At 39.7% G+C, this 23,783-nt stretch overlaps 1 protein-coding gene across 1 annotated transcript in view; it reads right to left on the reverse strand.

The window, feature by feature from the left end:
• The window catches only part of LOC122810502 (SH3 and multiple ankyrin repeat domains protein 1-like), a 4,213,494-nt gene that overhangs the window by 1,961,173 nt on the left and 2,228,538 nt on the right, over positions 1-23,783 (reverse strand). Inside the window, exon 10 of the mRNA XM_044082083.1 lies at positions 6,287-6,364. Coding sequence (XP_043938018.1) covers positions 6,287-6,364 — 78 coding nt within the window. The remainder of the gene's footprint in view (positions 1-6,286; positions 6,365-23,783) is intronic.

Below are 23,783 nucleotides of genomic sequence, written 5' to 3' on the forward strand. Positions count from 1 at the left end.
GCCCCCCTGGTTATATGTAGTGTAGATTTGTGTATGTTTTATTGTAGTGTGGGTTAGATGATGTATGTGTTGTGTGGTGTATGGTGCGTTTATGTTTGTGATTTTGTGTTTCGTGGTTTTGGGGTTTCGGGATTTGGAACATTCTGCTTTATGGTCTCAGGATACTGAAATTTGAGATTTCAGTATTTCGGGATTATAAAGTGGAACCTTATTTATACATAATGGGAATTATTTACAGTTTCTTATTAAACTTGTCTAATTTAGAAACTTCTCTTTTATTCAGAATAAAGAAATAAAAAGGAAATCATTCCCAAAACAAAAATAATTCTGAATCAGCTAAGTAACTTAGTAGCTTATTCAGTGGCCTATATTTACACCCATCCACTAGTACAATAAGTGAGACAATCAACAGTGTCATGTTTCTGAGAATTCAACTAGGCCAAAAGCTCAAATTCAACATACATGTAAATAAGGTTATTAAAAAAAAGCAGTAGTGTAGTACACTGCATATAGTCAAACCTTACCAACCACAACCCTACCAGATGCCCAGTCTTTTATATGTAAGCACTGTTTTTTTTTTCTATAATCTTTATTTATTTTATACAATAAAACAAATCTTTCCAATAAAAATTGACAACAGTAACCTGTCAGAGTAGTTAATAACAACATAACCATGTAAACTATACTACATACATTTACAGAAGTGTCATTCACCTTAATAGACAGAAACAAAAACAAGGAAAAAAAATATCTGAGAGATTTAGTAGTGATGCAAAGGGAGAACCAAAGGTAAGAGAGAAAAAAGGGATCAGTATATCTATAGAAAGAATTAACATACCTTTGAAATAGGTAGTTGATCATTACAGAGTAAATTAAAGGGTAGGGAGATTGGAGGATATATGATGAGATATAAATTAGGATTACTAAAGGTTAGATATTTATTGCAAAATATGATTGAATAATAAATCCCAATATTCAATGAATTGAGTGTGTGCTTTACGGTTAGATGCCACAAGTTTATGAGCTGTCAAATGCCTGATTGCCATTTCTTTAACCCCCCCCCCCCCATGTAACTGATTATCTGTCTACCCAATTTAATGTGATATATAGTTTAACCAGTATAAAAAGGGTAATCAAAATGTGGATTTGTACTCTAGTCAGACCAGAGGGAGGAGCATGGTAAATTCCTATGACAGTGTTGATTTTTTGTACCCCATCTTTTGAAGTTTTACCATTAGAGAATTCCAAAGTTTATCAACACACTTGCAGATCCAGAATATATGGAGTAGATCAGCTCTCAGAGATTCACAACAAGGACAAAAGGCTGGAACTGAGGGGTTCAATTTATATAAAACTGTAGGAGTGAGGTGTGCATTGTTTAGAATCATGAGTTGTGTATACAAAAGTTTTTTTTAAGGGAATTAATTTATAGGTTAGTTTTATAGATTGTTTTATTTGATAATTAGAGATGGAGGGGGTTGTTTTAACCCAATAGTTTGAAAATAAGATATCATTCTGGTATTTAATTGCAATAGTCAGGTTGTATATGCTTGAGATCATTTTTTTAACGTTAATTCCAGACGGATTTATAAGTCTCTATATCTTTAGCCACTAGGTTATTATTAGATAATAAACCAGAGCACAATTCTTTAATCTGTCTTAAATTAGTAGTATAGCTCTTGGGTAACTTTAGTTTGTCTCTTATCTCCGTGATGGTAGAATTATGAAAGGGAAAAGTCAAGGATTCGCTTTTTTTTTAACAACAGAAAGTTGATTAGGTTTAACATTGACCTATTAAGTTTTAGATTAAGGTGTATAGGTTGCAGAGTTGCTAAAGCAGAAGATAGATTTAGCAATACAAAAAGTTTTTGTAAATTGATTAAAACATTTTTTATTGGGGTAAGCACTTTATAGGTTATCAAGTTCCTTTCATCAAGAAAGGGGAGAGCTTTAAGATTAAAGCAGAGTGATATAATATATTTATGGTACAATTCTAGCCAGAAGAGTGAACACAAATTTCCATTCAGATCATATTCAGCAATTGTTATTAATCTGCTACTGTTAATGATGTCAAAAAATAGTCTCAAATCTGGTAAATAAAGTCCACCATTTACATTCGGCTGCATTAGTTTATAATAACAAATCCTAATGGTTTTAGGGGACCATATAAACTTAGTCAAATTTGAGTGTAACCTTTTAAAGAATTTGTTATATACTATTACTTGAGAAGCCATAAATACATATAGAAATCTAGGTAGTATGTTCATCTTAACTGCGACTTTTGATAAGAAAGGTGGTTTTAAATTATATCATCTGCTACAATCTCGTACTATACTTTTTTATATTTTAACATTTTTTTTATAGAACTCTATCATATTTTGACAAAATGAGATCCCTAGATATTTTATGGATTGTTTTATTTTAATTTTTGTTGGGTGGGGTATACGAGTTTAAAGGGAATATTGCAGCTTTGTCTAGATTCAGTTTATAATTAGGTTCAAAAAAGTTTTGATAACCTTCAGTAGTTTTGGAATATCAGAACTTGGTAAAGTGAAATATAAATTTAAATCATCTGCAAATGCTGTTAGGGTAATTCTGGTGTTAATTATTGGAAGGCTATGGCAGGAAACTTGCTTTATAAGTAAAAACAAGGGTTTTGTGTGTGTGTGTATATATATATATATATATATATATATATATATATATATATATATATATATATATATATATATTAGATTAAAAAGATGTGGGGTAAAGGGCAACCTTGTCCAGTTCCATTCTTAATGATAAATCTGTTAGATATACTTTTATTTATGTAATGGACGGCATAAGCCTTATATTGTGTTTTAATAACTTGGATAAAACTTGGGGGGATGCAAAGTAAGGTAAAATCAATAGCAAGAAATTTACATTATGTCTGTTGAAAGCTTTATTTGCATCTACAACTAACATAAATATTGGGTATTTCGTTTGTTGGGAAAAACTCATTAGTGTTTCCAAAGTAAGAACATTATCATAGGTTTGTCTAAATGGAATAAACCCTGATTGTTGAAGCGATATAATATACATTATAAATATGAGTATTAGCCATTATTGTTGTAAGTATTTTGATATCTAAGTTAAAGAAATGGGTCTGTAGCTCTTAGGATCCTTTGGAATAGCATTCTCTTTAAGAATAAAGACAGTTTTCAAAGAGTTAAAGTGGACATCTGTAATGTTATTATTAATTATGTAGTTAAAAAGAAATAGCAATATTCTAGAGATTTCTGGGCAGAAGATTTCACAAAATTCTGCTGTGAAGCCATCTGGATGTGGCGGCTTATTGGGTTTTAATTTATTTACCATAATTATCTCCTGTTGAGATATGGGGGCTGACATAATTTTTTTGTTGATTATGGTAAAATTTTGGAATGTTCAGGCTTTCTAGAAAATTGGTTTTGACTTGTTCTGATGCACAGTAAATTTGCTCCCCATAAATTTGCAAGTATAAATTTATAAGCAGGTTAAGAATTTCTGTATTAGAACAATACGTCCTAAGTTTTTTATCTCAGGAATAATGAGATTTCTTAGTGCTAGTAGTGGTGTTAACTATGAAGTATCAAAATATTTCTCATCTAACATAACTCCTACTTAAGAACCAAGTTCCTTCAATGGCATGCACAGACACCCAAACTAAGTTAGCGCATCACAGTAATCAATGCATATTGCTTATCTGCACGTATTTGCATGTGGAAATCATAGACAGACAATACAAATATTGCAGGCTAGTCTGTCACAAGACATCATTTTTGCACAACTACTTAATTTCAACTTCGGATTCTATATTACTGCTTCTCCTTATGATGTTTAACAATTATGGCTGAAAGTCAAGAATGAAAAATAGTTTAGAACACTTCTACAAATTTAGTTAAGAGGTTCCCAGATTCTCTCTCTTAGCAGGGACAGAGTGCCTTTGGCATTTATGAATATTAAAGAGTTCAGAGACCATGGTCACATTGGTCCATCACTGCAACATGACAAGGTTCATTATTATACATGATATATATGTGAGCAACTGTACCATGATGACTGCTAACAGACTCAGTGTTATTAATATCTTTATGGATTTTGGTACATCATCATGACACATCAAATTTTCCAGTACATAATGAAAATGATTACGCTTGAAATGTAATATAGCTAATTAATACAGGGTAGTTAAAATGTATAAAAAATGGGGTCCTTATTAATTTGCCGAACGTTTCAAAGTTCAAATGTCACATGGTTGACACCATATGGTCGAACTTTGAAAAGTTCGAAGGTGAAAGGCAATGGCTCTGTATGTGCAGAATGGGGAAATTTCCCTTTTCTGCACTGAAGTGCAGTCTTGGAGTTGGTGTATTTAAGTAGGTGGGGTGTGGGTGGTGCAGGGGGGCTTGCCCCCCTGCTCAGAGCATTAAGGTAATTTTTTTTTTACTTTATTATATATTCGAGGTTGTGGTGCAGCGGTAGCGTTGTTGCCTCACAGCAAGAGGTTCTCCCATTCGATTCTCGGCTGGAGTGCGGGGCGTGCCTTCTTTGTGGAGTCTGCATGTCCTCCCCATGGTTGGGTGGGCATTCAAAGGACATGCGTAAATGGGCATGCCTTCGTTGAAGGTTGGATGTCGAGCTGGCACCTTGGTGGTCCTGAAAATCTACTGCCAATCATTAGCGGACCAGAGCTCCTCTGTGGCGACCCCTAACCAGGAAAAGCCAAAAGACAAACAACAACATATATTCAAGGTTTCAAGTTTTGCTCATATGTTGTTGAATATATTAGGTTCAAAATTTTGAAGCTTCAGATATATAATATAGACCCTAAAAAATGCACACTACAAACCATGTTGCTTTACTATGAAAGAAGAAAATAGGCAGGTCACTATAAATGACATATGTTGTCTTTTCAGGAATTCTAACCTGGTTCTTTTAGGAAAATAAAGTACAGGCTTTCAAAAATTTGAAAATTGGGTTAATATATATTTCCTTGCTTTTTATAGTTAAACATTATGTAGGTAAATTTTACAACATGTATGGACTGCAATGTCTGCTGCTAAGATACCCATGTTATAAACTGCATGTCATCACATTCATACTATGTTGTATTAATTTCAAATTGAGTGCTTGAGTGTATATATGTGCACACACACATATGTACACAGAGAGAAAATGTACATGAATGTACATATTTAGATAGCTGCAGTTACTCACACACACACAGTTTACATGAGCATAGACATTGCAAATAATGGTGTATATTTATTTATCCCTACATATATTTAATGCAGTTTCTTATGGGATGTTCAGAATCCTCTGTACTACTTTAAACACAGTCATCCTGTGTACATTATACATTTGCTCAGAAGCCCTCAAACAATTCTGATGACAATTAATACAATTGTAACAATCATAATACTTATATGAAAAGTCTAACATAAATTTTAAAATGTAGTACACAAGCTGAGAACAGAGGTAGTGCCTGTTTTAGTCCACAGTAATTCTAACAACTCTTCCTGAATAGAAGAACATAAAATAAATATGATTATGTAAGGAAATTTTGCAAAACAAAAATCCTCTGAACCTAAAACTATCAATCTAAAAGATCAAACAAAAAAAAATCTATTTTATGCAGCGGAAGATACACCCCCCAGGCAACTTATGTATACCAACTCCAAGATCACACAACAGTGGATAAAGAGTAAATTCTCACTTCTCCTCTATACAGAGATCTTGCACACACTGAGACCAGCAAAATTAAGAAAAGGCATCTTTGATATTTCGAAGGGTCAAAGTAATTTCTGCATCTACATATCTATTTATCCATGCATACATGCACAGACACACACACACTGAAACAGTTGTGTAAAAGTAAAGTTTACAGTTTGGATGCTGCTCTGGATATTCTTCATTCCAGATGAAGCAACTATAGAATCATTAATGCAATCAAGATTATCAGCCACCTTTAATAATCTGTTTTAATTAGAAAGCCTTGTCTTCGGTACTTTTATATTACGCATATAATATAAATGTTAACTGCAAAAATATTCAGTGCAGAGAAACAAGTGCTGATGTCATTGCTGCATGTAGTTGTAAACAATTCCATTGTATTATAATAACATTAGATTGTTTTTGTGAAAAGGAATTTAGGTTTAGGTTTATGTATAGCTTATATGTAATGCTCTTATATCTGTTAACCATTATTTTATGAAGAGCTAATAACAGTTGTTGCACTGCACAACACTGTAATCAAATAGTTATGGTTTACTGTTACCTGAAAAGGGGTCTGACTGTTGAAATTCTTTATTTCTTTGTTTGCGCCACGAAAAAGAAGCACCCTCGCACAGCTGTCCTAAAAATGTAGGTGTGAAAGAGGAACAGAATACTGTTAATATTTATCAGGCTATGGTTCCATAATATAAACATCTACAGCAAAATGCATACAAACAGAATTCAGAAATGAAAATCTTGACAGCAGCACAGCTCTATACAGGATCGCAGAGTCTCATTAATGTATCACTCGCTAGTGCAAAATGAAAACACCATTAGAATATACAGATCTGATGTTGTTAATCTTCTCTGATGGGGTTCGGTTCTGAGCCCTCGGAAACGAGTTGGCCTATTACCAAGCTCGCACCAGCCAAAAAAACTCTTGAGCTAAGTCTCTACCCAGAATGCCCTTCTCTGTTACAGCAGATCTCATTTGCATGTAGCCGTAAAGCCGTATTTCAGCCAAGCTTTCAGCTAAGTGAAATCTTTTTGATTTTTATGTAAAAATGTTTGGATATCTTCATATTTTATTCAGTGATTAGTATTTTTAGTGTTGTTTCTTCTAACTTTATTCTTCCCTCTCTACCCGTTGATAGGGTTGGTAAACTATCAAGTACCATTGTTGGTACTGCCTTTCTTCCCTTACCCTTGTGGTATTTCTTCAATACCATAGTTGGTACTGTTTCACTTGTTTAACCTGTTAGCTTTAAACTTTACTCAGGTGTTTCCCTTCTCTTCTCCATATACCAGTGTATTGTTATATTTGTGATTTTTTTGAATGGAGTTGATTTCATTGTAGTTGGATTATACAGTTCACCTGTGGTGTTTTTCTACCAATATGTCAAATAAAAAGAGTACTTCAGGTTTTTAGCATTGTACTTCTTGTAAGGGCAAGTTACCTAACAGTGATTCGCGTGATGACTGTGTATACTGTTTGGGAGTGGCACACCTTTTGATTCCGCCTCCATGAGACATTTGTCAGAGTTTCAGCCAACACATTCTTAATGAGCGCAAAAATAAACTCATTCTGAAATGGTTACTCATGTCTCCCTTCTCAGAGGCCATTTTTGCGATGAAGTTCTCAACCCCTGCTTTCAAGGACAAAAAGAGATCTCACTCTATTCCTTCTTCACCATTGGGTGATCAGAGCAAGCCTGGGAAATAAAAGGTCCCTAAGTTACTGTCAGAGTATAAATCTACCTCTTTGGCTCAGTCTTCTTCGGCTCCGACCATCTCAAATCTTTCGATACCGGTTTTGGCATTAGTCCTGCCTACAGCACAGATCATAGACCTTACTATGCCTATTATGACTTTGGCACCTGTAGCCAACTTTGGCTCAGGTTACACCTTTGACTGCACCACTAGTTTCCAATTTGGAATCAACCATTTTGGCTCCAAGTGCCACTTTTGTACAGAGCATTGTACCAACCTCACTGGGCTCCCATCTCTCTTCAGGCAGGCCTGCCTTCCACGCATTGGAGAGGGTTCTTGCTTCTGGCAGCACTCCTTTGATGTCAGAACCCCAGTTTTCACCCCCTGAGCTACAGCTGTCACAGACCACCCCCTCAAGACACCTGGCAGGGAAGCCGCAGGACACCCCTGTTCAGGGTACCCACTCTTCTGAGTTTTCCTCAGAGACCCCCAATGAGGAGCCCCCTTGAAAGAAGACATGCAAGAGGAAGCACATGGACTCACCTGAAGAGTTCTTGATGGAAGACACGGATTACAATGATGGTGAAGGGTCCGCACGGTCACCTCCTGATGATGTCTCCTTCGCAGACATCCTGGAGATGTTAAAGCAGAGAGATGACTGGAAGCCCTCCAACCCTTCATCTGAGGAGTCGGTGTTCCTGCAGGCTATTTGCACCCGGCCTTCTACCTCTTGCATGACCCCGACTAGCTCATCCAACTCATCGTGTAGTGCATGTGGAAGAACCCTGATTCCATTGAGGCGATCCCTAAGAGACCAGACAAAATTCATTCACCTCACAAGGAGAACCCGCATTGGTCCAAAGGGTTACCAGTTGATGCTACAGTGGTAGCGGTGGCCAAGAAAAAGGACTTGGCTGAGGAAAGTCCCACTGTCCACCTGCCCAACAGGGAGTCCCGGGGAGCAGACAAACTTGCAAAGCGTGTTTTTGCATCAGAGACCTTTGCCATATGGTCCCTGAATTATTTGGCACATTTTACGAGGCTCCAAAGGGACTTGATCTACAAACTCTCTGGGACGCTCGCAAGACAGTTGCCTGATGAGGTCAGAGACAAAGTGACCTCGCAGCTCGCGACCCTGGAATCAATATCTAACTCATCCATGAGGTTGCTGTTACATGCAACCGAAGGGGGCTAGAGCAGCGGGTTCGGGCATTATGAGGCATCATGCCTGGATGCACATTTGTGACCTCACGGATCCCTTCAAGTCTTCCTTTCTGAATGCTTCCATTGGAACTTTATCCCTTTTTGGCATCAAGGTGAAGGACACGCCAGCCAGGTGCGAGCAAGATGGAAATACCCAGTCTGCCATAGGCCTACGGTTTTCCAACCCTCAATGTACCTTCTCCAGGAATCAGAGGAGTGGGAAAATGTGGCATAAGAAATCTCAGGGCCTTTTCCGTGCCACACGTGGTGATGATACTCCTAGAGGCAGAGGAGGTAACAACTCTGGAAGATGCCCCTATAGAGGCAGAGGGGGTCCTCATAATCAAAGTTCCAGGGACTCATTCTCTGGACAACCTTATCAGTGCTCCTGAGAGGTGGCCCGATTGCTTACCTCTGGAAGCAGTCAGGGGTTGTTTCTCTCTGCACCAAGCTGCCTGGCAATCTATCACCACTGATTGTTGGGTGCAGAACATTATCACCAGCGGTTACACCATTCCCCTTTCTTGTCAGCCAAAATTTTTGAGAAAACTTCCTGATGTACCACCCATTCTAAGGGAATAAGCAGCTTTTGGGATTATAAAGCTGTCCCAAAAAAAGAGTCATCCAACCAGTCCCACCAGACCAGCGTAGATCCAGATTTTACTCGAGATACTTTTTGGTGCCAAAAATGACAGGGGACTGGAGACCCATTTTGGATATCAGCAGTTTAAAAAAGTCTGTCACCCAAACCAAATTCCATATGGTCACAGTTCAGTCCATCTTTCCCTTTTTAAGAGAAGGTGACTGGATGTGCTCTATAGATCTCTGGGATGCATATTACTACATCAAGATGGACAAATGCTCCAGGAGTCTGCTTCGCTTCCTGCTAGTACCCAATCATTACCAATTCCGTGCCCTGCCGTTTGGTCTCTCTACAGCCCCTAGAGTGTTCACAAAATGCATGGCAGTGGTAACAGCTCACTTGAAACTAAAAAGATTCTGGGTGTTTCCATATCTAGACGACTGGCTCCTTACCACCCCTACTGAGCAACTTCTGGTAACAGCACTGCACTATACTCTCTGGCAAAATTGTTGGGAATGATGATACAGAGGGAGAAATAAAATCTTATCCCTACACAACAAATAGAGCTCATTGGAGCAGTGTTCAATACTCAGTCTTATCTGGTATCACTCCCAATTCACAGACTCATCGATTGAGGCTTCAACTCCAGGTGATACTATCTCAAACAACAGTCTATGCAAGGGAAGTTCTTCAGGCCCTAGGTTCTATGACTGCATCAATTCCAATAGTTTATTTATTTTAGTTTACATTTGTTGACTGGGATAGTCCAACTGGATATGTCCATTTTCAGCGGAGGCCCGGGGAGAAAAGCTCCAAGATAATAACACACATTGAACATTTAGTAAATGCTAGTTTCAAGCAGATAGCAGTCATAAGCAATACCAGCATTTAGCATTTGGTCTCTCTACAGCCCCTAGAGTGTTCACAAAATGCATGGCAGTGGTAACAGCTCACTTGAAACTAAAAAGATTCTGGGTGTTTCCATATCTAGACGACTGGCTCCTTACCACCCCTACTGAGCAACTTCTGGTAACAGCACTGCACTATACTCTCTGGCAAAATTGTTGGGAATGATGATACAGAGGGAGAAATAAAATCTTATCCCTACACAACAAATAGAGCTCATTGGAGCAGTGTTCAATACTCAGTCTTATCTGGTATCACTCCCAATTCACAGACTCATCGATTGAGGCTTCAACTCCAGGTGATACTATCTCAAACAACAGTCTATGCAAGGGAAGTTCTTCAGGCCCTAGGTTCTATGACTGCATCAATTCCAATAGTTTATTTATTTTAGTTTACATTTGTTGACTGGGATAGTCCAACTGGATATGTCCATTTTCAGCGGAGGCCCGGGGAGAAAAGCTCCAAGATAATAACACACATTGAACATTTAGTAAATGCTAGTTTCAAGCAGATAGCAGTCATAAGCAATACCAGCATTTAGCATTTTACTAACTTATTATAAAATATTTTAGAAAACATAACATTATTTTCAAAGTTATATATACACAACATTACATTCATGTTTAAGACACATTGAGCAGCAGTTATATAATTGACTCTTTCTGAAATGGTGTGGCAGAAAAAAATAGTAGTAGTTGAAGGTAAGGCACCTAAGTAATAAAAAGGTCACTAGTCTGGGTTAGTGCAAGGACATAACCAATGAGTTTTGAAGTATTTCTTGTTTGTTTTTGAATTGAGTTATTGAGGGTTCTAGGGTCAAGTTAGCTGGGAGTCTGTTCCAGGTTTTTCCAACAGAGTTGGCAAACAGAGTCCCCAGCTGAGTAGTTGGATTTGTATGTTTGAACTAGGAGTCTAGTGGATAATCACAGTGGCCAGGTGCTGGTGTAGGGGCTGATAATATTTTTAGTGCCGGTATAGTTTCTGGTTTGTAAAGGACTTTATGTGCCACTATTAGCTGGTTGAACTGCAGTAGGCTAAGCAGTTCAAGCCATCCTAGGTGATTTAGGTTGTGAGAGTGGTGTGTCTGGTAGGCTGTGCCCAGTGACATCTGCCAATGTGGTTATAGCAGGATGATAGTTTATTAAGATCTGTTTTAAGATGGAGAATAGAGGTGAGGCATAGAGAAGAGTTGATTGTAGATGGGAATGGGCAATTGCAGTTCTAGCAAGTGGGTAAGGAAAGGTTTGATTCTGTAAAGACAGCCAAGTTTTTTATTAATGGTTTTGATAGTTTGATTGATATGTGCATCAAACTTCAGGTTATCAACTACGACACCCAGTAGTTTAGTTTGGGCTTCTGGGGAGATTATACTGCCATTGTTAGCGGTTATGTTGAAGGATGGCAGGGGGTACTGCGTGTGGGGGAGAAGAGGAGCAGCTTCGTTTTGTTGGGGTTTTGGATTAGATGTTGACTGGAGAGACATTTTTCCACTGTATTGAAGGTATTTTGGGATAATGTGAATTAAGTACCTGGTGAGGTGTCAGAACAAATCAAGGTGGAGTCATCCACATACCGAATGCAGGTAGCATGTGATGGGTACGGGAGATGATAGCTTGTCCTGCCATAGGACTGCCTATTTCCTGCCCTGCATGTAGGATTGAAACCATTGGAGTGCATGTGATGGGTAGGCAAGATGATAGCCTGCCCTGCCATAGGACTGCCTGTTTCCTGCCCTGCAGGTAAGATTGAAACCATTGGGAGTGCATGTGATGGGTAGGCGAGATGATAGCTTGCCCTCCCATAAGACTGCCTGTTACCTGCCTTGCAGGTAGGATTGAAACCATTGGAGTGTATGTTTTTTTAAGGAGAAGGCCTTCATGGTATTTATAAGAATTTTGTGGTCAACCATGTCAAAAGCCTTGGATAGATCTAGAAAGAGTACTGAGGATAGTTTATTATTGCGGTTGTGGTTAATGATGCTAGAGAAAAAGGAGGGCATAAGTAGTACTGTGGTGTAGCTTAAAGCCATGCTGAAAGTTGGACAACAGCTTGTTCTGTGTGAGGTAGTGCATAAGCTGTATGTGTACACACTTCTCCATAATTTTAGTTAGAGGTGACAGAATAGCTATGGGTCTAAAGTTTGACAGTTCAGTGGGACTGCCTCCTTTATGGAGAGGTATGACATGGGAGATTTTCCATTTAGTGAGTACATTAGCTTCGGATATAGCTCTGTTGATCAAGATTGAGATGGGGTATGCTATGGTGTCAGCAGCCTTTTGCAGATAGTCAGCTGGGAGGAGGTTGGCAGCCAGGGTGGTGGGTCTTAATTTTTTAAGTAGGGCATGAATAAGATGAGTAAGAACAGGTTGAAAGGTAAAGTATGTTTGGGTACTGGGTGTGGCTGCATTAGAATTAGAGACATTGGGAATAGAGTTGGCTGACTAGAGAATGGATAATCTCTGCAAAGAAGCTGTTGAAGTTATTAACAATGTCTACTTGGGATTTTTGTTGGGAAGCTGGGGGGGGGGGGGAGCTGGAGTAGCAGTTTGGCGTGAGTGGAGTAGTTTGTTTATTCCTGCCTAGAACTTTTGAGGGTTGTTTTGGTGTTTTTGGAGTAGATGGTAGTAGTAGTACTTTTTGTCTAAGGTTATGGATTTTTTGGTGTCATTCCTTAGCTGTCTGAATCTTAGTTGATCAAGTGGGGGGTTTGTTTTTTGGTAGGTGGCCCATGCTTTGTTTCTGAGTGAAATTTTGGTTTTGGTTTTAGAAGCCACGGTGCAATATTAACTTTGGTTCTAATAGAGAGGCTGGGAGCAATGGAGTTAAGAATAGCAAGGAATTTGGTGTTAAAGTATGCTACCGCTTCATCTAGGGGGAGACTTTTTAGTACTGACCAGTTGCATGCCTTAAGTTCATTTTGAAACTTGGTGAGAATAAAATTCTTGTTGTTTCTTAATATTCTATAGGTGAGTTGGTAGGAGCAGTCTACTTTGAGCTTGATTACATAGGTGAGACAGTGGTTACTTAGGTCATCAGGCAAAGTGCCTGAATTATAGAACTGAAGACGAGTATCCAGTCTAGGGTACTTTCCTTATTATTGGGTTTTCCTGACCTGGTGGGGGAGGTTATGATTTGAGTAAATCCATAGAGGTTTATATGGGTTGTGGGGGTTTCACAAGAGCAAGTGTTCCAGTCAATGTTGAAATCCCCAAGAACAGTTGTTTCTTGGGAGTAGTTATTGGATAACCAATATAAGAAGTCTTCTAAGGTTACTGTGTTCCTCTCTAGGGGAATGTAGACACAGACAATGTTTACATTTTTGTTTTAATTAATTTGTAGCTTTGAGATAAGAATTTCAGCTTTACTGAACTGGGGTGGTTATTGGGTGCCTATGCTAACAGATAAGGTAGACATGTAAAGTATGGCTACCCCACCACCCTTTCTGGTGGTACGGTCTAGTCGAAACATATTGTACCCTGGTGGCGGAATGTCATGGTCCTTGGTGGCAGGCTTTAGCCATGTTTCTATTAGGCATAATATATCTGGGGAATGATCAGCTAAGAGGGCATGCAGGTGCTGAGTTTTGTTATTTATGCACCTAATGTTTAGATGTCAGGCCAGCAGTGCGTTAGGTGGTCTATTTGTTGGAGCTATGGTGGTAGGGGATATAGTAGGGGATTAGGGTCAACACGTGGGGCGGGACCTGGGTTTGGGTGGATGTCGCCATTCTTTGAGAGGTTGTAGTGTATCCTGAGTATGAGTTTTAAGAATTTGAATAAAAGTTTTGTGATAGTTCTAGTTTTAGGACTAATGTAACTAGGTCTAGTAAGATGGTAGTATTTTGGGTTAAGGAGGTAAGCATGAGGGAGGTGAGTAAGGGTGCATTATTATCTGTTGTAGATGGGATGGATGTTTGGAATTTAGGGTAGTGGAAACATGGGTTACCCTGACATTTGTAGATGGTTAGGAGCTATGGGATGAGTAACAGGGGTAGAAGTAGAGTTATAAAGACTATTTTGGGTGATAGCATAGCTACTGAATAGTGCCTCTAGCAAAGCTACATACGCGGATTCTGCAATGGCTCCTTCTCTGTCAATGGTTCCCAAAATATCACCCTCTCGATTACCAGATTTGAATAACAAACTCCTGCAAACTGGACCTGCTTTGGTGGATATGGCCAGACACAGATCTTTGGACTCAGCCGTTTCAACCCCCCACAGCCATTGTGAACATGGATGCTTCCCTGATCAGGTGGGGGGCCATTTCCAGGGAAATACTGTCCAAGACAAATGGTCCACCTCAGAGGCCCACCTGCATTATTGTTGTTCTGGAACTGAGAGCCATGCTGTTAGTGTTGCAGGCCTTCCATTCAGCTCTCCCTTCCAGGACAATTGCAATTCAATCAGACAATATGTCAGTGGTCTGTTACATCAACAAGCAAGGAGGAAACAAGTTCTACCCCCTATGTCGAGAAGCCATGAGAATTTGGCAGTGGGCGATAGCATCCAACCACTTTCTGATAGCAACGCATATCCCGGAGTGCTCCAACGTGATTGTGGTCAAACTCAGCAGATGCATTCCCATGACTCATGAGCGGTCCCTCAACCCCATGGTGGCATCGGGAATCTTCAGCCACTGGGGCCAGACTTGCCGCAATCTCTTTGCTTCCCCATCAAACACCAAGTGCAGCAGTTATTTCGCCCTACTTCCCCCAGAGGGGAAGTCACCGAGGGATGGTCTGACCCATGATTGGCCCACAGGACTTCTTTATGCTTATCCTCCCATCCCTCAGATCCCACAATTTTTAAAGAAAGCTCTTCAGTTGAGATGCAAGTGATCCTCATAGCCCCATTCTGGCCCCGACAAGTTTGCTTCCCCTTCCATCAGCCTCACCTAGTATACCCGCCAGGGATTCTGGACCCTCTACCAGATCTGATTACTCACCCCCAAGGGTTGACTCACCCAAATTTGTCCAGTCTCAAGCAGACAGCTTGGTTTCACCACTTCCATTAGTCACCAGGCAAGTTAGTCTCTCCTCGCCTGTTCAAGACATCTTTCTGGCCTCTCAAAAACCATCCACCAGAAGACTATAGCAGAGTAAATGGAAAAGGTCCTCCCATCTGGTCCAAGGATAACATGCTAGACCCATACAAGGCTCCAGTTACTACAGTGCTTCGATACTTGGCTAAGTTTTTTTGGTAATGGAGCCTACGCCTCTATAGCAGCAATTTCCAATTTCCACAATGGTATAGATGGAACCCCTCATCTCTTTACCAGGCTTTCCTCAAGGGGACCTCTCATCTCAGGCCTCGTGTCAGACAGCCGTGGAACCATGGAACCTCACTCTAGTCCTTCAGTCTTTGACTCAAAAACCTTTTGAGCCTGCTGCTGTGACCTAAAGTTTTTGTCTTAGAAATCTTTGTTCCTGGTAGCCACTACCTCTGCCAGAAGAGTCTTGGAGCTGCAAGCATTGTGTATTAAGAGGCCCTATCTGGTCTTTCATAAAGACAGAGTATCACTTCGGATGAACCCATCCTTTCTTCCCAAAGCTGTATCTGAATTTTCCATTAACCAGGCCATTGATCTACCAGTGTTTTTTTCCGAATTTTGCCAATAGAGAAGAGTACTGCCTTCACTCCTTAGACATACACAGACCATTGAGATTTTACCTAGACGGAACCAAACCTATCCATAAATCTGAACAACTTTTCCATTTCTTTTTCTGGGCCCAAAATGGGGAGAGGCTGTTTCCATGATTACGTTATTAAGATGGCTAAGTGACTGCATACGTTTCATCTATTCCCTCCATAATGAACCCATGCCAAAAGTTAAAGCTCACTCCACTAGATCTATGGCAACATCTATAGCATTCCACTCCAGGGCTTCCATGGATGGCATCTGCGCAGCAGATACTTGGGCTAAGCCTCATACCTTTACCAATCATTACAAATTGGATCTGGTCTCCAGTGGGAGAGCTGCATTCAGCTCAATGGTACTCAGGAATGTTCTTCCATAAGGACCACCCATTGACATCAAGGTAGCTTGGGATTCTGTCCCATCAGTGATGAATGGAAAGAAGATTAACATCATCAGATGAAGTTAAGTCTTACCATAATGTTCCTGATGCGTTATCTTCTTTCATTCATCACTTCCCACCCTCCTTCCCCCTCCAAAGGACTCCTGGGGATGCTTTGGGTCTAAGTGGTGCCCTAGGGGTACTTGCGCAGAAGTCGCCTTGGCTTTACTTCCCTTTCTTATCAAACTCTATCTGAGGAAATGGGGAGAATGGCATTCTGGGTAGAGACTTACCTCGATAGTTTTTTTGGCTGGTGCGAGCTTGGTAATAGGCCAACTCGGTTCCGAGGGCTCGGAACCGAACCCCATCAGTGATGAATGAAAGAAGATGAACAACATAGATGGAATGTTATAGTAAGACATAACTTTTTTTTCTACAGTAATAGTCATGAAAAACTCCCAGCTTAATGCAATCTACTTAGAGATTCTGAGATGTGACAATCTACTTGGGAACCATACCTCTCAACTGTACAGATTTTCACAGAACGTCCAGATTTTTGCTTCATATTTTTGGCCCATTTCTCATAAAACTTTGGTTTTCTGGAAAACCATTGGCAAATCATTGAGGGTTGAAGTCAGAAAAATAATGACAAACATTTGAGGTTCAGACTTCATGCCCTTCAGAAAATCCATGTTAATGCAAAACTTGTTATTCTATCAATTTTGTAAGTTTCTAAGAGCAATATTTAAAGTGTGTCCCTATTTTGGGGCCTTTGTCCTCCCATTCTTTATGGCTTTGTCCAGATTTCTTGCTCTAAGAGGTTGAGAGGTATGTTGGGAAGCTATCAGCTAAGTGGTGACTTTTTATGCTGCCAATTAAATAAGAAACATGCAAATCAAAGCCATCTGTAGTGAAATGATGCTTGTTGTTCCCCACTGTTGCATTGCCATGAAATTAATACATATGAAAAATGGGATTGGGGTGAGGGACAAGGACTTGACCCTCTTGCAAAAAAAAAAATGCTTTTGTTTTAGTTCAGTGCTAGAGTCGGTCACTTGTATGATTCCCATTTTCTACATTGCAGTGCAAATTTCCAGTTGATGAACATAAATCAACATACTTTATCTCAGAATACTAATATAAATTGCACCATCCACTCATATTCTGGCAACACACCTAGCAGAACAGTGCATTTGCACATTTAACTCAAAGATGAGCCTAATGAGGCAAGAGTAAACTCAGACAATGACATCTCTGTACTGAGATGCTATCCCTTTGCTTGTAAGTTAAGCAATATAGAAGGACGTCCTCACTACAGTAGATACTGTACATGTTGGCCAAATGCTTGGTCACTATTTACATATTGTCCAAAATCTCTAACTAATAATGGTAGTTTCCCAGAGCAGTCAGTTTTCCAAAGGACACAATAATGCACTTTTCAACTTTTAGATTTATTTCATAATTCTGGCACCAGTAATTTGACTTCCTGGAAGATGCTGAAGTCTTTTGCAAATTTAATGACTGCTCTCAGCTTGCAGTTGTCTCAAACTTGGTCAACCAGAAAACCTTTGATGCTTGCTTGGACTTCTATGAAACAAATGTCAAATAGGTGCAGCTCCAGCAACAGGCCCAACGGGAATCCACTAGTGACTGATAATTTTTGAAGGTAGCTTCCCCTAAATTAACTTGCTGCATCTTGTGTGTTTGACAGCTGGCAATACAGTGGGTGACATTACTGATGTATGCTTTATTTAGCAATCTTTTCCAACAAAGTCTGAGTGAGATAGTGTGTCAAAAGCTTTGTCCAAGTCTATGTAGATGCTGTATACCATCTTTCCTTTGGTGAGTCTCTCATGTAGCTGTCATAAGAATACTTCACTCAAGCAGAACAGCTACAAAATTTTGCTATGACCAAAAATCCATTAGCATTAGAACACATCTTAAGTGAAAACGTAATGGTCTTATTCATTTTTGACAGAATGAGTTTTAAGCCTGATGTCAGGGACTTTTCACTGTTGTAAAGGAGGTGGGGTGATATTAGTTATCTGATGGAGTTGCCAGGCTGAAAAACTAATTTTGGCAAGCTAAAATTATGACGTGCTAGTATGCTAAGAGTCATTACAACTCGGTGCATACAGCAGGCTACAGCAATAACCGGAGTATTATTCTGTACTAAGTTCTACTCGGTGAAGTTAGTCTGACACCTATGTGAGTGAGGAGGTGCTGTAACAGCTCCTACCCCCACATGTTCTGGAAATCTGAGTAGTTATTACAAGACTTTGTAGACAGAGTCATGGGAGACATAAAAGGTAATTGGCATCCTGTCATTGCGGCCTGTCTTGAAGGGAGAAAATGTACACTGCACTTTCTCTCGATCTCTTCCTTCTCTGAGTTCTGTGCCATGCATTACTAATTCTTATAAATGCATATGTTTCTGTTCTTATAACATATCAAGTTCAGTCGGTACTTCTCCCTTCAAACGGATATATTTGTACCTTTATTATGGGCTACAGATTCCAGTGGCATACCATAACAGAATACTTTATGAAAGTAACGTCAGCACTCTCTGAAATATATATATATGTACATATATATATATATATATATATATATATATATATATATATATAAAAATATATATAATCAATAACATGAATCTTTTGAATATTGTTTGCTATTTACCTTAGTATTTAATTTATTTTTTCCAAAGTTTCTTGTATCATGTACACTATTCCATGAATTAATTTGCAGTTCTGCTTGCTTTGTTTTTTTGTTTCATTGTCAGGGTGTATTTTTTTTTTTCATATAAGTGTGTGTGTGTGTGTGTGTGTGTGTGTGTGTGTGTGTGTGTGTGTGTGTGTGTGTGTGTGTGTGTGTGCATTGCGTACTTAGGAGTCAGAGGTGCCCCCACACTGAGATTGTAGAGTGTTTTTTCCTCTACAAAAAAGAAAAAAAGTTTGTATTCTTTGTCCTTTTCTTTCTTTCATGGAATTTCAACTTGTGGAGAACAATAAAAAAGGGATTTCTGGATCTCAGAATTTTTGGACTTTGTTTCTCAGCCTTTCGTCATCTGCAGTAAACAACTGGAAACAAAAGATGCAATTACAGTTTTCCTGTCATCAGACAATCAATATGAATCATTTTATTTTCCCTGTGCAACTACAACACTGTTTTGCATAAATAACTGGTTCATTTTAATATTAAACAGTTTTCATGTGTTTATTTATAAAATATTGTAGCTGGTATATTATTATATTGGTGAAGGATATCCTCACAGAACTGGTGTGGCTAATGATGTCTAACAATCTGAAAGGAGACTATTTGGCCATCAGTCATATTTCTCAACAGTCCAGATTTTTGCTTTATATTTCTGGTCAGCTCCTTATAAAATTTGTCATTTTCTGACAAATCACTAAGGACTGAATTCAATAAATAATGGTACACATTTGAGTTTAAGACTTCAACTCCACCAGAAAATGCATGCTAATGTAAAACATGTTATTCTAACACTAAGTTTATAAAAGCAGTTTTAAAAAACCCGATCCTACTTTGGGGCTTTGTCCCCTATTAAGTTTGGCTTTGTCCAGATTTCTTACTCTAATAGGATTAGAAGTATGCCATCAGTTAGGTTCTACTTCAGTAGACTGAAATATCACGTACCCGAAAGTCATATCACAGAAACGAAAAGGCCGACAACATGAGAACACAGACGTCCCGGAACGACTTACCACTCCAGGAAAGTAACCGCTTGGCCATCCAAAAAAAAATGTAAACTGAAGAAAACCAACCCCACCCATGTGGTGGGCTGCACCCCCTACCCCCTAACTAAATATACCAACTCTGAGATCGCACTACCATGGGGGTAAGGGGCAAAGTTCAACAGGATGGCCAAGCGGTTACTTACCTGGACTGGAAAGTTAGTGTTCCAGGTAGTCGGTCTTTTCATCTCAGCATTTTGGAAGTCAGGTAAGTGCGTATTTGGGTTCCTGAAGGAGGTCGATCAGTTATTATATTGGTTGGTGCATTGATGATTGATTATGAAGTTGTTGGTTTCAGATTAGTATTATGATTGGTAACAGCACACAGGAAAGAAAGGAGAGGGCTAATATCAATAGAGACATGTCAATAACTCCTCCTGGAAATGTGAGTGTTAGTGTGTATGAAAAACAGTTTGGTCATGTCTTAGTTACTGTTTGTAAGTTTGTATTTAAAGGCACTTGGCTCAGACTGTGGTGGGTGAAACTGCAGTCAGTAGTTGTAACTATGTTTTGTAGCTGGTAAGATAAAGGATATTCGGCGCTGTCAGGTGTTGGTCATAAGACATGACAATAGTGTGCATTTGCCATAAGTCCTAAAGACAAATCACAAACTTGCAAACATATTTGACAGAAGTGGTATGGGTTTAGGAAAGTACAGTTGTGTACACTTACCATAAATGTAGATGTTCGAGTTTATTCACTGTTGCAGTCATTACATTTGGGGTAATCTGCTGGCAGGTTGCCCTCAATTGGCCTGATTAACAAAGTCTTGGGTCCTGCGTCAGTTGCTGTCCCTTCTTCTATGACGTCAAGTTGTCAGGGGTATAAAACATGCAGCCAACGCTATTACATCAGTTTTTTCTTGCCCCAGATGTCAGGTGTCCCCCAAATGGGGAGAAATATATGTATGTATGTATATATATATATATATATATATATATATATATATATATATATATATATATATAAATGGAAACACAAAAGTATACCTCCAAACAAAAGCAAATTCACCAAAAAGGCTTTTAAGCATAGTAAAAGAAAGAAGAGGTATAGTAAAAGAAAAACAGGGGGCTGGAGGGAGGGTAACCGGGACTGCAACAATGAATACACTCGAACATCTACATTTATGGTAAGTGTACACAACTGTACTATGTTCATCGTGTTTCACTTTTGCAGTCATTACATTTGGGTAGATTCCCAAAGCTAAGGTTGGGAGGATGGATTTATACAGCATTAGGACCAGCTATAAGGCCCTGAAAAACAGCAGTGGCAAAGTCAGCTCTGGATTTAGAGAAAATTGGTAAGTGATAATATGCTTGGTGAAAGTATGAACTGAACTCCAGGTAGCAGCTTTTAGAATATCCCTGGTAGGAACACCTCTGAGAAAGGCTGCTAAAGTAGATGCAGCCCTGGTGGAATGAGATCTGGATCCCCTTGGGGATAGGTTTTCCATGGTGCTTATAACAGAAGGGAATACAATGGCTTATCCATTTAGAAATGGTTTGCTTTGAAATAGCTTTCCCCTCTGCCCCTGCAGCAAATGCTACCAGCAGTTGTTCAGATTTTCTTCGAGATTTAGTATCGTCCAAGTAGAATCTAAGTTGTCTGTGTACATCCAATGAATGCAGAATCCACTCTCCCTTGTTCTGTGGATTGGGAAAGAAAGTTGGCAAATGAATGGACTGATTTAGAGCCACACTGGATACCACCTTGGGCATGAATGTAGGATTGGTCCTGAGTGACACCCTGTCTGCATGAAAGATGATGAAAGGCTCCACTGCCATAAGGGCCTGTAATTCAGATATCCTTCTAGCTGAAGTGATTGCTAAAAGGAAGGCTGTTTTCCAGAAAATAATTTTTTAAGTCTGCAGTTGCAGCTGGCTCAAAAGGAGGTAGAGTGAGTTTCTCCAATACAAAATTAAGGTCGCAGGCAGGGGTTGGAGCTCTCCTGGGTGGTCTCAAGTTTTTGGCCCCTCTGAGATACTGCTTTAAAAGAGGATGAGAGAAGGGGGGGTCTGTGTTGTAATGAGCTGAAATAGCTGAGGCATGGATTTTTATGGAAAAAAAAAGACAGGCCCTTGTTAAGCATCTCAGTTAAATACTGCAAAATCGGAGGTAAATTGGGCACTGCTGTGCTCATCCCTTGAGATTGATTCCAGACACAGAATCTTTTCCATTTGTCAGCATAAGATTTTCTAGTACTAGGTCTTCTCGCCTCCAATATGACATCCATCACAGGTTTGCTGAGGGATGCTAAGGGGAATTTAAGTGAATAGCCAAGCTGCAAGGTACAATGTTTGAAGCTGAGGGTGCAGAATTTGGTTCTCCTGCTGAGACTGTAAGGAAGGTGCCACGGAGGAATGAGTGACACACTGCGCAGGAGTGGGTACCAGTGTTGGCGAGACCAGTCTGGAGCAATCAAAATCATTTTTGGTTTGTCCTGTTTGACTTTTAGTAGAACTTTGGAGAGCAAAGGCAGAGGGGAAAAGGCATAGACTGATGAAGGACAGAGCATCCACTTTGCAGGCTTTTTTATGATGAGTTCTTGTGCAAAATTTGTCCAACTGGTAGTTCTGGGGTGAGGCAAAAAGATCTATGTCTGGGCTCCCCCATTTGCATGCCAACATGTCAAAAATCCATGGTTCCAGTTTCCATTCATGAGGGTCCATGAAATTTCTGCTTAGTTTGTCTGCCAGAACATTCTGCTTTCCTGGCAGGAATTGAGCTTGTAGTTGTACTTGGTAGCTCTAGGCCATGTTCCACAATGCCATGGCTAGTCTGCAGAGGGGGTAGGAATGTCTACCCCCCCTGCTTGTTTATGTACCTCATAACCCTCGTGTTGTCCGTCTTTATCAGTAATTGTCCTGGATGAAGGTAGTCCTTGAAGGCTGTAAGAGCATTCTGTACAGCTAGCATTTCTTTTTGATTGATATGAAGGTGCATTTGATTTGGGCTGCATTTGCCCTGAATGCACTTCCCTGCCAGATGAGCTCCCCATGCACAGTCTGATGCATCTGTAGTTAGGGTTTGAGTGGCAGTGGGTGGTGTGAATGGCACTCCCTTGTTTTGGTGGCAGGCCTCTGCCTACCATAGGAACTCTAGGTGCAGGCAAGGTAGGATAGGAGTCATTGTTTCCAGGCTGTGACAATGTTGACTCCACAAAATTTTTAAGTACCACTGAAGTTTCCTCATATGCAGTCTTGCATATGGAATTAAAAGAATGCAGGAGGCCATGAACTCCAAGGCTTGCAGTATTTTTCTTGCAGATAGCAGGATTTTTGTGGCCACCTGCTTGAAGTAAGTCACCAAATGAATTTGCTTTTCTGGCATAAGGAAAGCCATCTGGGCAGTTGTATTCAAGCTTGCACCCAGGAATGTAATCTTTTGAGAGGGTACCAGTTGATATTTCTTTTCGTTTATGGTGTACCCTAGACTGGTTAGAACTCTTTTTACAAACGCTAGATATTTTAGAAGAATGGCCTGGTTTTCTGCCTGAATTAGACAATCATCCAGGTATGGATATATTTGAATATTTCTTTGCCTGCAAAATGCAATTACTGGAGCCAGGCATTTTGTGAAAACCCTGGGCGCAGTAGACATGCCAAAGGGCAGTGCAGAGAACTGATAATGCATGCAGCCTGCTTTGAAGCGTAGGAATCTTCTGCAAGATTCCCTGATTGGGATATGCAGGTAAGCCTCTTTTAAGTCGAGAGTTGCCAACCAGGTATCCTTACCTAGCATAGGAAGTAACTGGTGAAGAGTCAGCATCTTGAATTTTGGAAAGTCCAGAAAGGTGTTTAGAATAGACAGGTCCAGAATTGGACGCCCAGATTTGTCTTTTCTGGGTACCAAGAAAAGTCTGGAATAGAAACCTTGTCCCTTT

Source organism: Protopterus annectens, chromosome 9.part0, assembly GCF_019279795.1.
Source record: "Protopterus annectens isolate FY-2018-M chromosome 9.part0, PAN1.0, whole genome shotgun sequence".
NCBI lineage: Eukaryota > Metazoa > Chordata > Ceratodontiformes > Protopteridae > Protopterus > Protopterus annectens.